The 19682-nt window shown below is 39.8% G+C and overlaps 2 protein-coding genes across 3 annotated transcripts; one reads left to right on the top strand and one right to left on the bottom strand.

Annotated features, from left to right (window-relative positions):
- Positions 1–92: 92 nt before the first annotated feature.
- Positions 93–7673, bottom strand: ntan1 (N-terminal asparagine amidase). Of its 2 annotated transcripts, XM_044113652.1 has the most exons (10): positions 7471–7673; positions 6014–6116; positions 5391–5456; positions 5209–5317; positions 5055–5128; positions 4914–4967; positions 4785–4838; positions 4605–4702; positions 3258–3371; positions 93–3139 (listed from the first exon to the last, which is right to left on the bottom strand). In XM_044113652.1, the coding sequence occupies exons 1-10, from the start codon at positions 7549–7551 to the stop codon at positions 2969–2971; spliced, it is 924 nt and encodes a 307-aa protein (XP_043969587.1). In that variant the 5' UTR covers positions 7552–7673; the 3' UTR covers positions 93–2968. The 2 variants fall into 2 exon arrangements, with proteins under 2 accessions (XP_043969587.1, XP_043969586.1); XM_044113651.1 differs by having other exon boundaries at positions 4785–4967; positions 7471–7672.
- Positions 7674–7960: 287 nt separating this feature from the next.
- ddx17 (DEAD-box helicase 17) lies at positions 7961–17255 on the top strand. Its single transcript, XM_044113650.1, has 13 exons — positions 7961–8296; positions 9898–10060; positions 10200–10296; positions 10588–10721; positions 11011–11076; positions 11166–11307; positions 11381–11541; positions 11657–11829; positions 11926–12036; positions 12130–12191; positions 12817–12876; positions 14899–15132; positions 16165–17255. Exons 1-13 carry the CDS (start codon positions 8238–8240, stop codon positions 16653–16655), a joined length of 1953 nt encoding a protein of 650 aa, XP_043969585.1. The 5' UTR covers positions 7961–8237; the 3' UTR covers positions 16656–17255.
- The last annotated feature ends 2427 nt before the right edge of the window (positions 17256–19682 follow it).

Genomic DNA, 19682 nt, shown 5'->3' with positions numbered 1-19682 from the left:
TCGGACGGGCTAAAAGTGCCATAATCCAGTAAAAACTTCGGTAAATATACATATGGTAATTAAACTAAAGTTGCCAAAAAAATACAATAAAATGGAGAATACAGGTCTATAGTGTTTATTATTATAAATAGAAGTGAAAATATAAATATTTCAATTCAATCGCATTATTAAGTTTCCATCATGAATTTCAATTGACCAGAGATGAGCTAAGATCTATGAGCAGCAGGTTAAATACACCAATACATAATAGGTTGTTTTTTTTAAAACAATTATTTTTACTGTTCATTAGATGCATTAAGACAAAGAACGCCTGTAATGTCTGGTATGAACAGTTGAAACTAAATATTTGACTCCACTGTGTATAAATACCATGTGAGTGTTTAGCTGCTATCATATTATTCAGAAAGGAAATTGGTTTGTTTCCCCTGTTTGTTGTCCCAGACATGACAATGTTAAAGGAAAAAAGTATCTTAAATAAAAAACACACCAACCAGCAGAATACGCTTTGATCCACCTTTTTGTAGTTTGAACTAAATCTAGGTTGGAAACATAAACACTGTTACGCTTGTAATTTCATAATTTTCAGTTGGAAACAAAACTATTACTCCATCAAAGGATGAGAAGCATCTTTTCCCTCTTTTTGATAATGTAGTCCATAGAAAACACAAATTAAAAGCGGCTGAGCGGAACGCAGAAAAACTGGAAACCGCTATCGACCAGGAAACGCTGGATCAGGGGATCTTAGGTTACAGTGTGCTTGAAGCAGCTTGCAAGGATTCGAAGGAAACAACTTATCAGAAGGCCATAGGCTCAGGTTTAAAGTCATAGATTTTTACTGCACCATGCCATAATTCCTACCATTACTCGCAGAGGATTTTGATGGACATAAACACATGCACTTTTGAAAGGAAACACATTCATATAAAGTGTGACATGGTCAAAAGCGAAGAATAAATAAACATGAAAGACAACTCTATTTTTGAAGGTACATTTCCACAGATAAAAAAAAAACATTCAACAAACTGACCACCTCCTCTACAATTTCTGCACTTTAGAACAGTACAGATATTTGTTTTGAGTCTGTAAATACAGAAAGGTTTTAAATGGGGGCTGCACAGTGGCTCAGTTGGTAGCGCTGCACAGCAAGAAGATCCTGGGTTCGACTCCCGGTCCGGGGTCTTTCTGCATTGAGTTTGCATGTTCTCCCTGTGCATGAATGGGTTCTCACTGGGTTCTCCAGCTTCCTCCCACAGTCCAAAAACATGACAGGTTAATTGGTCTTTCTATATTCTTCCTAGGTGTGAGTGTGTGTGTGTATGGTTGTGTGTCCTGTATGTCTCTGTGTTGTCCTGCGACAGACTGGCGACCTGTCCAGGGTGAACCCCGCCTCTCGCCCGGAACGTAGCTGGGGATAAACACCAGCAACCCTCCTGACCCCCCTAGGGACAAGGGTGGACAGAACATGGATGGATGGTTTTAAATGGACTTTTCCATTAAATAGAAGTTCCCCGGCTGGCTTTCTGTAAAAGTGTCTTTACTGTGTGGTACCGTTTCTGGTAATACTTTGGTTCTCTTCAGAAATACTGCGTTGGTAATGTTTTTCTTGATTGATATACGCTGATACCCCCAAACAAAATACAGAGCAAGCAAATATATTCACAATTCACATAATCATCAATATATTCCTCTTAAGGCTGGACGATGAACACATTATATTGATCAATCTAAATTTAGGTTTTTGAAGATTTCATTTTTGGGCAAAATTAAATCTTCAACAATTTATTCCTTGGGTTTCTATAGTTCAGATTGATGTCAGTAGACCCAAGGCCGGCCATCTTGCTGGACAGGTTTTACAGGTTTTTACAAATTCTGTGTACGAGGTTAAACTCCGGTATAGGTTTTACAGATAAGAAAATACCTATGGTAATCTTTTAACAGCATCAAATTACAATCAGCAACAGGACTTTGAAATAATTGTGCAAACGACTGTCTACTCTGAAAAAAGAACTACATGGATTTAGGTAGCCAACTAACTCTTTAGAAGCTTATATCTCATAAAAACAACTTTTTATTGCAATTTAAAGAAGTTCTTCTAGTAAAATTTGTCTTTATTCTGCTAATATTAAGACTATATTCTCGCAGTTAAACAATTTTAAAAATTGTGTTGCCTGGCCCTAATTCACCCTCGTACATCTCACAAAATGAATGACGACAGCAACCTTTTGGAAATATTTTCTCTTTCATCTTTATAGAAAAGAAAGCAAGAAAAAAACATTATCAGATCTGGAATGAAGAAATCTGAGATTTAATTTTGAAGTCATATTGCCAAGCCGTAATTCCTCGTATGAGTAAATTAAAATCGAGCTGTTCTCCGAAGGCCTCAGAGGTTTGCTAGTGAACGTTAGTGAACAAACAGCCACGTGAAAAGCAGGCCCCCCCAGAAAACAAGTCAGGTGTGTAAAAGCTTAAATCATAACTGATAACCGGCCAAGACATTAGCATTCATCTAAACCAGACACACCAAAGTAAGTCCCCAGGGTCTGGTATCCTGCAAGTTCTAGGTCTTCAACACAAATCCTCCAGAACTTTAGGAGAGTAATTTAATTATTTACACAAGCTCTGTTGGCTTAGATAATACGCAAATAACGTGTGTTGGCTTGAGCAATGGTTTAGATCAAAGTATATTTGCGTGTTAAAATATCCCAATCAAAATCCTCACCCTAATCTAAAAGAATCTGTAGACTTGAAAAATGCTATTCACAAAAACCCTCCATCCAATCTGCAAAATGCAAATACAAAACTGGCTTTTCACAGAGGAGCCGATCAGAAATGATCCATGTGGTGTGAATACGCTTGCAAAGCGCTGGTCTGGGATTCAACCCTTCATAGAATACTCTGATTGAAAAGGGGTCACAGTGTTTCCATTGAAAAACAGACAAATAACATTCAAAGGTTCAGTTGTGACTTGTTATGACTGGACAAGCCTCTCCCAGCTACCGCTCTCCGTCCGCTGGTAGAGGTGCGGCTGACCTCCCGGGAACAGGCTGTCAGAGTTTGGATGCGACAAAAGGAACTGGATGGTGGACTTAATGTGCTGGACAAAGTGCGGCGGTTCAGCAAACGGAGACGTGGACAGGTACTACAAACACAGGAAAAAAATTTAATTTTTTTTTTATATAACTCGCTATACTGTTTATTCTCCCAGTGTTGTTCTGGTCACCTTCAGAGGTTCAATACTTCCCAGGTAATTATGTTACCTTTAAAATAGTGTCATCACTTTGTGACAACCAGAAGGAAATTTCCAAATCAGGACTCCACTGGCATGGTCCAACTTTAATAAGTCCATGTCTTGAGTCATAAATGTCAGTCATCTGTAAAGAAGAGATATTTTATTAAAAATCAACGTGTAGTCCAGCTTCAGTCCCTTAAAAATGAGACCATGCAAATTTACATCATAAGGACAATAGCATTTACAGCTAAAGATGGCATTAAACAATAAACTGAAAGAAATAATAATAAAAGTATTAGGCATTTTAAACTATTTATGCCCAAAGATATTTGGTTTTGTTTTGTCATGTCACAACCACAAAATTTGCTACTTTCTGTTGGGATTTTATGCCTCAGATCAACACAAAGTAGCGCTTAAAGCCAATATGGAAGGGAATGGGATTTTTTCTTCCCCACCAGGGGGTCCTTTTTGTGGGCACTAGTGTCCCTTATACCACAGTAGGCTGACAGGAAAGGGGGCTGACATGCGGCAAATGTTGTCAGGTCCGGGAATCGAACCCGCGACGGCCGCGTCGAGGACTGGGGGCCTCCAAGCGTGGGGCGCGCTACCCTCTACGCCACCGGAGCACGCCCCGATATGATTTTTGAGTTTGTTTGTTTTTTTCTTGCCTGTTTTGCAAACTAACATCTGAAAATTGTAGAGTGCCTATGCATTTAGCCCACCTGAGCCCATACACTGTAAATGCATATTTCAATGGTGCTACAAATACAAATCTTTTGGGATATGTCTCTACCAGCCACAGGCATTTAGACACATTGACTTTTTGCTCATTCTTCTTTGCAAAGCAGCTCAAGCTCAGTCAGACTGGATTGAAACTGCCTTCGAACATCCAAAACATTCAATGTCAAGTGTTGACATATATTTTCCCAACTTGACTTTAGAGCGGGCTGCACAGTGGCGCAGTTGGTAGAGCTGTTGCCTTGCAGCAAGAAGGTCCTGGGTTCGATTCCCGGTCCCGGGTCTTTCTGCATGGAGTTTGCATGTTCTCCCTGTGCATGGTGGGTTCTCTCCGGGTTCTCCGGCTTCCTCCCACAGTCCAAAAATATGACTGTCAGGCTAATTGGTCTCTCTAAATTCTCTCTAGGTGTGAGTGTGTGTGTGAATGGTTGTGTGTCCTGTCTGTTTTCTGTGTTGCCCTGCGACAGACTGGCAACCTGTCCAGGGTGAACCCTGCCTCTCGCCTGGAACGTTAGCTGGGGATAGGAACCAGCAACCCTCCTGACCCCATTAGGGACAAAGGGTGTATAGACAATGGATGGATGGATGACTTTTGAGCTGGGCTTTGACTGGGCTAGACGGAACTTGGGTTTTTTACCTCTCCTCCAGTGAAGGTCCGTGCTGACCGTAGCATCTCTGCAGGTCCTTTATGAGGGAATGAGGCAGGGAACACTTCCCCTGTTTTAACATTTACACCTACACAGACTCAAAGTTATTACCAGTAACATATGACATGCATGCTTATTACTTGTTTCTTTGCCGCACATCTGCCACTCACCTATTCCATATACTATCGGTTTATGAATTCCCTTGTCAACTACATTGTTCATCTCTACAATAGAAAGAATTGTGACTGAGAAATCAGAATGTCCAACTACGGTATTTACAAATGACAGAAATATAAAACCTGTGATGCAACATGTCTCCAGGTGAATGTGATCCTTCTGTTTCTGGAACGCTGCTATAAAGTAAAAGCAACACATGTCAATCTGCCGATTTTGAGATTATGTCCACGAGCAACGTACCATAGACAACTTTATTAACCTACCCAGGATGTTAAGGCTGAGTTTATGAGATCTTTTGTCATTGTCATCAAACCCTCCAACTAGATGCAGCTCAAATCTAGACGGTAGCAGAAAGTGAAACAAATGTTATTGGGAAATTATGGACTTTGAACTTGTACTTGTGCATTTATGACGTGCCTGCCCTCGCTACAGCCGTTACTCAGTGATGTGACAGCTTTCATAGTGAGCTGGACCTCAGTCCTGGTGCTGGAGCCATCGAGGTGAGACAGACAGACGGCTCCACTACCTGCCAAGTAATGAAACAATTTAGCTGAAAGCAGATGTAACTCACAGTAGGAATCTGAAAGAAGTAACAGTACCGGTGTGTCGCAGCACAACCAAGTGGCAGGTGGTAGCATCATCTGATCCAAGGATCGAAACGCAGTCTGTGAAAGATTTGACCAGAACGAATGGAACTGATTAGAGTTCATATTGTAAAGTTACATCGCAAGGAGAGAGAGAAAAAAAAAGTAGGTGTAAAATCCGCCGAATGATAGAGAAATTATGAACAGCTGCCCATAACTCTGCCTTTAAATGTTTTGACACCTTAAGACCACAAACTTTAATGTGTTTTATCTGAATGTTGTATGTTGGACCAGCACAAAGTTACTCATAATTATTGAGTGGCTGGCAAATAATAAATAGCTATCAAAATCATTTATTAAAACGTGCAGACTCTTTCAGATCTGGAAAGTATGCCATGCATTTTTATTCAGCCCCTTATACTCGAAAGCCCCAAAATAAAACCCTGTATAACCAGAACTAACATAAGTAGAAAGTAGAATCCAGCTGTTTGTAATCTAATCTCAGCATAAATGTAACTAGTCTGTGTGACAGTTTCTTTTCTCCGTAATACATGGATGTCAATTCAGAATTCAGAAGATTATTCAAGTTCTTAAATGTATGGCTGTGATTTGTCATCGTGAACAGCAGGTGCACTCACTGTCTGCTGGGGTTGTCGCTGCAAACTCTCTCTGCTGAACATACAGAAGGTGCTTCGGATCTACATCAACACGTGGCTTGGAGCGAAATGCTTTTGCATTTTCCTGCAAAACAAAATTAAACTGTTGGTTTTTTTCCTGGATTTAACTCTGAAATAAATACAAACCAAAAGTCAGTCTAGTGACAGTAAGCATTATTTTATTTCTATGAGAGAAATACATCTTGTAAGAGAAAAAAGTCTTTCTTGAAATGCAATGTGTGTCCTACTCAGAAGGTTTTTTTCATATTTCATCATGGTCATATCTTAATATTTTATAATTACTTTGTATGAACAGTTTTACAACTCTAAAAATTTAGGTACAATTTATATAGACTGCAGTTTCCTGAATTCTCAAATTGCTCTTAACCATTTTTTAAAGTATGTATACAGTCAGTGTCTATTTACTTGAGACATTTTTTGAATCTACAAATTACACCAAATAGAATGAATGAATAGTTGGACCTCAATGTTCAGAGCAGACGGTTGGGTACATTGAGCTGGGTCCTGCAGGAGTTTATTATTCCTATTAAAAAAATGTCTTCCTGAAAGTATGTATTAGTGCCATCTTTGCCATCTGGGGTTTGCTTCCTGGTCTCAGGATCTTTGTTTCATCTCTTCAACTCTTTCACTTTTCAGTTTATTTTCTGTCAGAAACAGTTCGAAAAAGGCCACTAGACCCACAAACCTTCCATAACCACTGTCAATCAATCCATTTCCAGTACAGGTAATTGCTGCAAAGGTTAACGCGGTCAACTATCCGCTCTCAGCTGCAAAATCTGTGACTTTTTGCAACTGAATTTATTTCTTTAGATGGATAATATTTTGTCCCAATTGGGGTGATAAACTGAACTTGATAGTACTGTATTCTGAATAGGATGAAATTGGAATATGGTTAATGAAAATTTACTATATGATTGGATTGAATTGATTGTATATTTCTTTATACCAGCTAGATCTGCCTGCCTTGTAAAGTCTATTGAAATGACTATTGTAAATAGCTGATAAATAAATAAATTGAACTGAACAGGGTGGATTGATAAGCAGACAAATGTGACATAGAATGCAACCCACACGAAATGTGTACATTTATATCATTATCATACATTTGTATCCCTTTAATGTCTTTTTCCCTTCTTCCGTTTTTTAACCTACAGAATTATCCTTACCTTCCCAGACTGATAGGATCCTGCAGCACTTTCTTGTGTTTCAGAAAAGTAATCATTATAATGACTTCATAAAAGACACAGTATGTCCATATAAAAAAATGGTCGGGTGCAATTATTGTTCTATTTTATGTTTAGATGTGAAACAGATACAGTAATAACAATTGTCTTTCGGTGAAAGAGCAGTTGAAATGTGGGAAATAAATGCCAAAAGTAATACAATCACATAAAATCAGACAGTTTCAGGAAACAAACCTGTAAATGTGGATATTTGTCGAATAATTCCGCTGTTGATCTGAAGCAATCTAATTCTCTGTTCTGAAAAAACAAAGGCATGTCCTTCAACCTGATCCGCTTCCAAACCAGTTCGGTATTATGCTACAAGAACACCAATAACTTCGGTATCAGTATTGGTTCACTATTAAACAGAACTTCCTGAAATGATCGCAGTCTTTTTCGTTTTAAATAGTGTTTCTTTTTAAACTAAGTCTGGTATAGTCGCCACCTACTGACCGCTTATGGTTTTGCTACGCGTCTCTTTTCTTGTTCAAATATGTAAAAGCAAATTTTGTTTTATGAAAAATATCTTCAGACATAGGAACTATGATTTTTTTTTATGCTGCACAGTGCACATTTGCTGTTTTTGAGCCGCAACAGAGGCATACTTACCGAAAGTCTTAAAGTTCCAACGTTTTCACGGAGTGAGATTCTCCATTATTACTTAGGCAAATTGCGTACGTCCTGATGTTTGTTTTGAAAAAGAGCTACGTAGTTTTACTAGCCATTAGGCCGAAGTCGATGTCTTTCGCTGGTAGGAAACAAACAAGGCGACTGGCGACGTGTTTAGAGTTGCTCAATAATTCCCGTATTACTCGTTTTATCTTCTTCTTTCAGCTTTTACAAATAAAGTAAAAATTATTTGTTGTGTGCTCGCTCATTTTTACGTTTCTATCGTCGAGCCTACTGCAGCTAACCATCGTTCTAGCTAACGACAAATCTACCAAAGGGGCTGTTTTATCGAAATGAGAGGGGGCTCCTCGTACGGAGACAGGGACAGAGACAGAGATCGTGGACGAGACAGGTACGTTTTTCAGATTTAGCACAAAAAAAAAAACCCAAAACAAAAAAAACAAAAAACCCCAACAACTTAGTGTTAATTAATGTTTGAGCTTCAAATATAGTTTGGCTTTGCATGGATGAAAGGTACACACAAACAGAAGCTAAGCTAACGCTTAAAGATCCTTTCCAGTTAATATTTACATCGTCAAAAAACATCAGATCAGTCGACGAATAAAGTTAGGTAAAGTGTAAATTGAAAATAATATTACCACAAAGGACTTTAAATGCTAACAGCGTGTTTGTGGAACCCCACACTATTGCTTCAAAGTTGCCCTAACTGTGGTGTGGGTCATGTTTCCCTTCTCACTCAAACGTATTTCAGCTATTGTAAAAGTTTTTATTGCACGTCTGATCTCGTGCAAATGATTACATTAGATTTTGGGCTGCAGTAAAGTAATGGTGTTTGATTTAGGTAATTATCATTTTTGAAGGAGTTCTAATTAGATACTGTACTGTAGAATTGACATTAATAACTCGGCTGACTTACTACTTTGTCTAACTAAAAATAGTTTAAATTTAAAAGGTATATCCATTAATCAAATTTTATTTGTACAGCACATTTCAGCAACAGGCATTTCAAAGTGCTTTACATCATAAAAACAGCCAAAAAAGGCAATCCAACATAGAATCAACAATCAAAACATTGCATTAAGCCAAGTTCCATCGCTAAATTCTCAATTGATTATAACTAAGACAACACATTGGTAAAATATGCACATCCTAAGAAGCTTGAAGAAAATGGGGGGCATAAAACTGATTTGTCCAAGAGAATAGAAGAGTAATAGGCAGAATGTACCTTGTAGATGATGCCGGGCTTTGGTAGCTTGTCAACACACAGTACCTTCATTTTACACACACTTCATAGAACCCATGAACTACAAATGCTGTCTCAAGGCACTTAAGATTACAAGGCAAATTGCTCCAGTTTACATTTAGTAAGGTTTCATTCAATTTGGGTCAATTTTACACAGTCATTTAATGATTTAAATCAAGTTAGCATTGGCCATTGTGAATACTTTTAGTTTCAGATTTAATATGAAAGCATAAAGAGGAGGAAAAAGATAACTATTGCCTGTTTTACTAGGGAGGTACCATTCCACTTTTTTTCACTTCTAGTATGGATTCAGAAGTGAATCCGTACTGGATATATATGGCATATATATCCATATATATATATTCATATATCCATATATATGGTATATATATCCATATATATATATTCATATATCCATATATATGGTATATATATCCATATATATGCCTATAGCATTGGCTGATACCAATCCGATACAGCAAAGCAGCGCTGAAATGACTTAAAATGTTTTTTTTAAACATAGACATAAATGTACAGACTTACAAATTTATTTGATAACTCCACACCAGTATAGCACATGTAAATATGCCAATTACTTTACAAGCTTCACAAACAAGATTCTTTGATCTTGAGTTACTGATTAAGAACCCTTATCTACTCTAAAGTACTTCAGAAATGGGTATGGTTAGAGACTTAATTTGCATAATAATTGGTTTGCATCTTACTTTCTTTTGCTTTACGTGTCTCAGACCACGGTTTGGAGGGGGCATGGGTGGCCGCAGCGGACCGCCGCCTATGAAGTTTGGAAATCCTGGTGAGCGTCTCCGCAAAAAGAGGTGGAACTTAGATGAGTTGCCAAAATTTGAAAAGAACTTCTACACTGAACACGTTGAAGTCCAACGCATGGGTCAGGTAATTCATTTTTTTCTTCTTTTCTTTGTACTTGCTCAGACACCATCATCATTACCGGTAATAATAATAATAACAAGCTGTTTGGTTATGAATAATTTTTTTTGGAATGCTTATTTTTCTTGTTTGCTTCCTTATCTAGTATGATGTGGAGGAGTTTCGCAGGAAGAAGGAGATCACCATCAGAGGCTCTGGCTGTCCAAACCCTGTTACTGCTTTTCACCACGCTCAGTTTCCTCGTGAGTTAGGTCCTTTTTACTCCATCTTTCATAAAGTCTTTTGCTGTAAAAAACAATAAAAATCTAAAATTCTCTACTTCCATAAACCTTATTTGCCTCAGTTTAGCACATCTGCTCATTCTTTCACGTTTGTAAATATCCTATATTATTTAAATGTCATGCACAATTTAGCAACATTTGTTTGTCTGGTTTTAAAAATTTTTTTTTTTTTTTTTTAGAAAAACCCAGACAGATTGCTTTCAATAACATTTAAATGACTGAGTTAAACTGTCTCCTGCCTTTGCCTTGCAGAGTATGTGATGGACGTCCTGGTGCAGCAGAACTTCAAGGAGCCCACAGCCATCCAAGCCCAGGGTTTCCCTGTGGCCTTGAGCGGCAAGGACATGGTGGGAATAGCACAAACTGGCTCTGGGAAGACGCTGGCTGTAAGGATTTCTCTCCATGATCTTGTCAATAATGTATTCAAATCATTTTTAACATTTAATTTGGTATCTAATAGGTGAAAATCTGTGAGGGATTCTGACATATGAACAAAAGAGACAGAGTAAAGTAAAAAAGTAATTCATGGCGTATAATTAGTATCATAAATAACCTAAACTTTATAAGCAAAATGCAGGTAATTTAAGTTAATATTTAATGTTTTGAATCTAAATTTTTGGCAAAAATTGTGAAAGCAGTTCTAACAACTTGTTGCCTCCTTGTTTCCCCTTGCAGTACCTCCTTCCTGCTATTGTACATATCAACCACCAGCCCTACCTGGAGAGAGGGGATGGCCCCATAGTGAGTGCAAGAGAGAGTTCAGTTGAAACGGTTCAGTGCACAGAATCCTTCTCATTTATTCTTTCTCCTTCGTCTTCCTCTGTTCTCAGTGTCTGGTCCTTGCACCCACCAGAGAGCTGGCTCAGCAGGTCCAGCAGGTTGCCTACGACTACGGCAAGTCCTCCCGCATCAAGAGCACCTGCGTGTACGGCGGCGCACCCAAAGGCCCACAGATTCGAGACCTTGAGAGAGGTGGGCGTGGTGGGCTGACGTGGACTGTTTGGCTTTTGATTGTTTCTGACATTCTGTTCATATCCGACCGTAGGCGTTGAGATCTGCATCGCCACGCCGGGTCGCCTCATTGACTTCCTGGAGGCGGGGAAGACCAACCTGCGCCGCTGCACTTATTTAGTGCTGGACGAGGCCGACCGCATGTTGGATATGGGCTTTGAGCCGCAGATTCGCAAGATTGTTGAACAAATCAGAGTAAGGCGGCTGCGGTTCTGTAGTTTTGCTGTTTTCAAATGACCATTGATAAGTGAGGGTGTTTTTTTTTTTTTTTCCAATTTGTCTAAATCCATCCCTCTCTTGTCTCTTTCAGCCTGACAGACAGACCCTGATGTGGAGTGCAACGTGGCCAAAAGAGGTTCGGCAGCTTGCCGAGGACTTCTTAAGGGAATACATCCAGATTAACATTGGCGCTCTGGAGCTCAGTGCCAACCATAACATTCTGCAGATCGTCGACGTCTGCATGGAGACCGAAAAAGACAACAAGTAAGACTTAAGCGTGCGACCTACATCATTTGCTTTTTGATCTTCTCACGCTGCTGGATCCGAGTTGATTTGCTAAAATTGTCTCTCTGCATGCAGGCTTATTCAGCTGATGGAGGAGATAATGGCTGAGAAGGAGAACAAAACCATCATCTTTGTGGAGACCAAAAAGAGATGCGATGATCTCACCCGGAGGATGAGGCGCGATGGGTGAGGAGGATCTGTGAATCTTTAAAAAAACGTGGTGGGCAGCTTTCAGTGTTTGAGTTTGACTTGCTGACTCGATGTGGTTTTGTTACCTAGATGGCCAGCCATGTGTATCCATGGAGACAAGAGCCAGCCAGAAAGAGACTGGGTTCTCACTGGTAAGAATACATCAAAGCAGTGGAGGTCAGGATGTTGGCATCTCTGAACTTTCATATCATGCATACCTTAGGACTATGGATAAAAATAATTTCTTGTGCTAACGCCGACATATTTACATTGATGCCTACGGCTGACGTTGATTAATATGCATTGTCCGAGTTCAAATAAATAAATAAATGAAATGAGAGTCTACAGATTAAAAACATTCTCTGGGTTGAAGTCTTTTAAAGTATAGAATGTACGGTAAATAATTTTTTTAGCATTGAATAAATGTGAAAATAGAATGTGGACAAATATGTGTAGCATTTTTTCTTTATCGTTTAGAAGTGTTCACCGTCAGTCCGTCTGTCTTTGTGTTGTCTCAGTCTTTCCACCAGTCCTTTCACAATCCATTATCCATTAGTCATCAGCCTAATAATTCACATAATGCACCTGTTTTACAGTATTAATTAATTTCTTACCTAAAGAAGAAAAATCACACTCCCTCACACCTAGCATAATCCAACTTTCCCTCCTTTAAGATGTTTCCTCTCTTCCCTTTCATTTAATCTTCTCCTGCTCTGGTTTATCAACTATTTGGCAACATTTTTTTCCAACTTGCCTGTTTCTGTTTCAACTCCACAGAATTCAGGAGCGGCAAGGCCCCGATCCTGATCGCGACAGATGTTGCCTCTAGGGGTCTGGGTATGTCTGGGATCACATTGTTTACTTCCTGTGATTTCTGTTCTCAGCATCATTTGTCTCATTTGATTTGTTCTTCAGCTAATAATGAATTTACATGTATTCAAGTCAACCATAATCACCAGTTAATGCTCTGAATTAAATTAAGCAGGTGGTAAGTATAACAAGTTGTACAGCAAGCAGGCTTGAGAATTATTACTTATATCCCACGAGCTTATTTGCAGGTATTGTTTTCGCAAAATAACAGAAATTATGTATACTTTTTCAAATTAATTTCTTAGGTATAATGTCCGTAAATTGAGTTTTTCCTTATTTGTATAAATATATTTTTTCTTCCTTTTTACAAAAATTGTACAAGTGAAAGTCCAGCTGTCAGCCAGATATGTGAAAATCACAGACGAAAAAAAACCAGAATGAGTCCAAAAAAAATAAGACTTTACAACCTGGTAACGTTGTCGGCTGAAGCCTGCAGAGCTGCAGGCTTCGAGCCTCTCGATCCAGCAGATTCATAGTCTGTTTCTTGTTACCGCAGTTTAAAAGCTTCCTTCATGCGGGGCTCTCTGGCACGCTGCCTGAAAGGAGGGGTGTGTGGGCCCACAACGTCCTGCGCACCTTTTCTTATGTCTCCTAGTGTGGTGTCAGTATAAACTCCTTGGATTGCTGCTCATGTTTCACATTTTTCTGCTCAAAATCTTTCAACGTTCACTTCGGGAGAGAGCCGTATGTTTAGGAGATAGCTTTGAAAAAAAAATGGAGGGGGGAAAGAAAAGGAACAGCTTAACATCTGACATTTCTGTAGAATATTCTGAGAAGGGGGGATAAGTAAAGTTTTGTAAACTTTTACCAAATTTCCATGACTTTATCCTTGTTTTCTTCTCCCCTCTTCTCCTCTCAGGGTTTGGCAGCACACGGCAGCTGTAACAGTCTGTGCTGCTGTCTCTGTCCCCCTCAGTCACATTATAAAAGGCAAGCTTTGTGAGCTTTAGTGGGATTAACACCCATATTACTCTCCTGAACTAAGAAAAAGGGAGAAAAAAAAGAGGGAGACTCCAACCCCCCATCCCCCATTAATGTCAGTTTGCAAATCCAACGAGCCTTCCTTGGGAGCATCCTGAGGGTCCTGTATGTCTGCCCGTCGGTCCAAAAAGCAGACAGACAGGGGAGAGAGAATTAGACGGGCTCGTCTGGATCCAGTCCTGGCCAGGGTGTGAGGAGGGTCCCGCAATGCGACGAGAGAGCAACAGAACCAGCCATTGGGTGTGCGTGGGTGTGTCCTTTGGGGTTTAACGGTTCTGCTCCCGTCTGACGTTGCTGGAGTGAGCAGAAGGTGAGGGAGGAATCCAGTCTCCCTCTCCCTCAGCCCTTCCCTTTGAACCAGGACTGATCAGGGGGAACCTTTGTAAAAACAACTTGCAGGGGGTAAGTACCGCAACACCCCTTTGTCTTAACTCCTTCACGAGCTCACCCTACAGTCAGATTCTGCCTTTGTGCTTATATTACAAAAGAAAAGAGTTCACGGTTCAATAATCATAGCACACTATTGTTACTGTGTAATAAATGATTAAATGGCGCCCCTCTCGTGACAGAGGGGGAGATGGGAGACTTATTGATCAGCAGTGCTGTCAGAGCCCCACGTCTTCTGTAATGAGAAACAGACTTCCTTACCTTCCACGTTTAGGCTAGTAATCATGAGTCCTCTGAAAAGCACAGAGGCTTAAAATGGTTTCTTTACATGCCGGTTCTCACTTTAAACCAAGTGAGTGTGCAACGTTGAAGGCATGTTGAATAGCAAAGCTGTCTCTGAAATTAATCTTTGGATGTGTGGATTGTTGCACGGTAAGTGAACTCCAGTTTGTTTCAATCTTTCTGCTTCACACCAAGACATGTTGTTGCCTTCATAGATGACTTCAGTCGTTCATAGGCATGAAGCTCCCAGCTTTCTTTAGAATCTCATTAAATACATCACTTCCTGTTCTCTAAAAGCCCTTTACCCTTCTTGAACTTCCTTTGCTGTCTATCCCAAAGATGTGGAAGACGTAAAGTTCGTCATCAACTATGACTATCCCAGCTCCTCTGAGGATTATGTCCATCGTATTGGGCGCACAGCCCGCAGTACCAATAAGGGCACCGCCTACACCTTCTTCACCCCGGGAAACCTGCGACAGGCCAGAGACCTGGTCCGGGTTCTGGAGGAAGCCCGGCAGGCTATAAACCCAAAACTGCTCCAGCTGGTGGACTCCAGCCGTGGAGGTGGAGGCGGTAGGAGGAGCTATATTATTATTTGCAGTGCCAACCAGTGGTGTACTTATACATCAGTCTATATAACTGATTTGATTTCTCTTTGAATTATTCAGGAAAAATGCAGTAACAACATAGGACTTATGTTATGCATCTCACTGCACAATCTATTCCGGAAGCCCGATCCATATCGTTAGCTCATTTACGCAAGTGGGAGGATCGTAGGAAGATGTTTTTTTTGTTTTTTTTATTTCTTTTTGCATCTAACTGTAATAGTAAAAATAGTATATTTTAAAGGCAGTAATGAAACACAGATTAAAAGGGTTTAATTGTATTTTGCTAGACTGCTTTGCTATTTTATGTCAAAAACAAAATCAAGCATATGTGCCTGCATAAACAGTCAAGCACGAGGAAAGATGGAGTCATACTTTTGGATTTTACATAAAACTATGGGATATAGTCTTTTACAATCCGATAACACCTTTTGTTAATCTAATAAACAATTGCAAAAATAATGGTCTTCTACCAGAAGACATTGACAAATACGTTACAGTCCAGTGAGTCCAATACACAATTTCCTACTGCATTATAACCTTATAACTTAATAATTATGACAATAATTTATTAATGGAAAAATAACATTGTCTAGGAAATTAGATCCTTTCAGAAAGTTTACTTTGCTGAACTACAGCAGTGATTTCGAAGTAGTAGCTAGATTTAGCGGCGGTGGTGCAGACAAGGGCGCGACCCATATGCACTACGGGGATCACAGGTTCGAGTTCTGGCCCATAGACCTTTGCAGCATGTATTCCCACTTACTCATATTCCACTTTCCTGTCAACACAAGGCCACTAGAGCCAAAATAAAAAAATTAAAATAAAAAATGCGCGAAAGAGCTGATGGTCCGAATAGTGCTTCCGGGGCAGATGGTGCATTGACGATGCTTTAAATAGCTCTCTTTTCAGGCTAATAAACAGGTTTCTTTGAGGCGATGAAAACAAGAGCCCATTTTAAATGTTACTTCTCATTGTATTTTGGGGGGGTTATTTGCAGGTGGCAGGATGCGTTACCGTGGCGGCAACTCCAACAACCCTAATCTAATGTATCAAGACGAGTGCGATCGGCGCATGCGCTCCGGCGGAGGCGGCAAAGACAGCCGCGGGGGCTTCAACCGCGACAGCCGCAACAACCGCGACGACGACCGCTCTTCGTCGTCCTCCTACAGAGACAGAAACCGAGATCACAGGAACAACTACAACGCCGGCTCGGATCAGTACCAGAACTACAACAACGGCGGAGGCTACAACACCCGCGGCGGAGGCCCGACCGGCGGCGGTCAGGAGCAACCCAGCCAACCGCAGGGCCAGTTCGGCCAGGGCCCTCCTCCACCCCCTCCGCCGTCAGGCGCCCCGCAGCCGTTGATGGCACAGCAGTTTCCCCCGCCGCCGCAGCCCCCACTTATGGGCTTCATGGGGCAGCCACCTTTCCCTCCTTTCCCCGCTGCCCCCCCTCCACCGCCAGGCCCACAACCACCCCGTAAATAGTTATAATTAACATGTACTGGGTAAATTTGTTCAAGTGTTTGTAGCTCAGTTTTATTGTTGTGGTCTCCCAAACAGTGTTATGTCCAATGAGGTAAGGGCTTGTACTTTCACACGAATTTTAAAGCAAATTTAAGAACCCCAAAATAATAAAATTTCTCTAACCTAGTACTGTGAAGAAGGAAAAGGAATTTCTCTCTTTTTTTTTAAATTTTATATTTTTTCCTTTACCAGCCAAACTTTAGGAGTTAGAGATGCAGTCACATTCCAAACACCTCCTCAATCTCTACTTGTTCAACTTGACTTAAAATAAGTGGCTTTTGTTTATAACTTCACTTACAGCTTCACAGTACCTGTTTCTGATCTTCTCTTCACTGGTTTCGGTAATGACCACTTTTAGATAACTTTTTTTTGCCTTTTTATTATCTATTGTGTTAGATTTAGGTACATTTAATCATGCCTGCCTCCACATGTTCCCTTTGTGTAGCAAGTCAGAAGTGAAGTTGTGTTTTGAGCTTTAACTAAAAACATATTGCTGCCTGTTTTCTGTCAACTATTCTCTTTTTACAGCGTTTTCCTAAATAAACAAATTAAATCAATACATTTTTGCCTTCGTTTCCAATTTATTCTGAAATATCAGGTACATTTTTGGATCTGCTTCACAAATAATAGCAGAATATTCTTGGAATTGATTACATGCATAGTAATATTTTGACTTCCAGAATTAGGCGATTTGTCTTCAGAATGGGGCTGCACAGTGGCGCAGTTGGTAGAGCTGTTGCCTTGCAGCAAGAAGGTCCTGGGTTTGATTCCCGGCCGGGGATCTTTCTGCATGGAGTTTGCATGTTCTCCCTGTGCATGCGTGGGTTCTCTCCGGGTTCTCCGGCTTCCTCCCACAGTCCAAAAACATGACTGTCAGGTTAATTGGGCTCTCTAAATTCTCCCTAGGTGTGAGTGTGTGTGTGAATGGTTGTTTGTCTTGTATGTCTTTGTGTTGCCCTGCGACAGACTGGCGACCTGTCCAGGGTGAACCCCGCCTCTCGCCCGGAACGCAGCTGGAGATAGGCACCAGCAACCCTCCCGACCCCATTTAGGGAAGAAGGGTGTAAAGTAAATGGATGGATGGATGTCTTCAGAATGTCATTCTAGTTTTATTTACATATCTTAAAAACAGTCCTTCTCGTTGACTAAAACTCAATATAAGCAAGGCTTCTGTAATGACCTAAGAAGTCTAGAATTAGATTTTTGTTTGGCCCCCTTCCAAACCTAGAACTCTAAAGCTGCAATTGAATCACAAAATGTATTATACAACATCCACTGTAAAGGTTGCAACACATAGAGCACATCTTTGTTTCATAACCTATAGAAGCAATCAGACACCATAAACTCCCACAACACTGAAAAACATTCAGCAGCAGTAACTGCACTGAAACGTTTCGGCTGCTAACTGATAGAATAGGTGTGATATTTGTAAATATTCATGTTTTATTCTATTTTCAGTTGTGATTTATCCTTAATTTATGCTTGACAAAGCCAAACTGTCCCTTACATCTCATTGTATTCCACATGAGTTATAGCCCCGAGAAAGATATTTTATTTTCTCTCCACAGCCTTGTGTTTTGGATCATTGTAGCTGAAGAATAAAATGGGTTTTTACTGGCATCCCTGTGAAACTTATTGTCTAGTGGTTGCTATGGTAACTCAGCAACTGCAAGATGGCAGTTGCAATTTGATAATTATAAATTTCTAGAAATTATGATCAATTTGAAAAAGTATGGATTATAAATTGCTTTGATTACACACACAAAAAAAGAGAAAAGCTCCAATAATACCTGAACTGTGATCCCGAATTCCAGATGAGTAAAAAAAAAAAGGAGGTTTCATGGATTCAGAGCAGGACAATAGAATAAACAGTGGAGGATAAAGTTCAAACCATCTTATCCATCAATCATAAGGGGAAAGGATCATATCCCCTATTCTAATGTCTCTGAGCCGAACTTTCTGACCATATGCAGGAGTATAGCAAAAGCAAATGAGGTGGATCAGCAGTGCTTGCCAACAACTGCGTCATCCAGAACATGTTACTGTAGAATATTGACTTAGTTGCTTGGAAACTGAGCCATTAGCACATCATGACAGTCATCAGACTGTCATACAGAAACAGACTTCAGTCAGAGGCTTCTTCAGAGTCGTTGCCGGATTGTCCGCTACAGGAAATCCTTCCTCAACATCCACAGCGCTTTGAAGACACTTGTATGATATGCGTTATAACATTTAATGTTCTTTTTGGATTAATAGTGTTTTTGAGTTGATTTCATTTATGCTGAAGGGATCTTTTATAGGAACAATTGTCGCAAAGCTTAAAGGTTGCATTTCTTTCTCTCTCTTTTTTTTTTTCAATACAAAATTTATTTGAAGACTTTTCACACAACTTTACCAGTGGTGCCAACAAATACTTCCACATTTTTATCCTTATAATTTTTCCCAAGAACAGCCACCTTTCTAAAATCTCATCATTGTATTCTTTCTGAATACTCCAGAAAAAAATACAGAGGAGTTTATATATTTCTTCTCTTGCTGCACACAACATCTAGAAAGATCATTTAACACATAATGCATCTTATGCTTTACAAAGTCATTTTGGGTAAAGACAAACATGACACAAAAAAAAAGGAAACCCACTTAAGTTATATGTGTACAAAAAAACAAAAACAACCAGACAACCCAATCTGAGGCACATGTGGCAGAATCAAAATCAGTATGACGTGAACATAAGAGTTGAGAGTCTTTGGGTTAATCAGTAGTAGAAAAGCAAAGTGACAAGAGATGAATAAACAAGAATGATTTCACGTGCAAAATATGAACAAAGTAAGTGCATACAAGTTTAAATAAGGAAAAGGAAAAATAATCCTGAGTTAAACTGTAAAAAAAAAACAGTCCTAAAAACAGAAAAGTGCAGAAATAAAAAAAGTTTGTAAAGGAATGGAGGCTATGTGCCTTTCAACTACAAGAAGAAGAAAAAATGAGGCA

The sequence above is a fragment of the Gambusia affinis genome, linkage group LG04 (assembly GCF_019740435.1).
Source record: "Gambusia affinis linkage group LG04, SWU_Gaff_1.0, whole genome shotgun sequence".
Lineage (NCBI taxonomy): Eukaryota > Metazoa > Chordata > Actinopteri > Cyprinodontiformes > Poeciliidae > Gambusia > Gambusia affinis.
Note: the sequence above shows the minus strand (reverse complement) of the source record. Positions and strands in the feature narration are given on the sequence as shown.

Bases quoted from the DNA above. Each gene is read 5' to 3' on its own strand.
- ntan1 (XM_044113651.1), bottom strand. From the start codon at position 7,551: ATGCCTTTGTTTTTTCAGAACAGAGAATTAGATTGCTTCAGATCAACA. The intron at 5,457-6,013 runs GTGAGTGCACCT...AATCTTTCACAG, and splicing joins AGCGACAACCCCAGCAGACA to ACTGCGTTTCGATCCTTGGA. The intron at 3,140-3,257 runs GTAACATAATTA...CTGTGTTTGTAG, and splicing joins GTGATGACACTATTTTAAAG to TACCTGTCCACGTCTCCGTT.
- ddx17 (XM_044113650.1), top strand. From the start codon at position 8,238: ATGAGAGGGGGCTCCTCGTACGGAGACAGGGACAGAGACAGAGATCGT. The intron at 11,077-11,165 runs GTGAGTGCAAGA...CTCTGTTCTCAG, and splicing joins AGAGAGGGGATGGCCCCATA to TGTCTGGTCCTTGCACCCAC. The intron at 12,192-12,816 runs GTAAGAATACAT...TCAACTCCACAG, and splicing joins AAGAGACTGGGTTCTCACTG to AATTCAGGAGCGGCAAGGCC.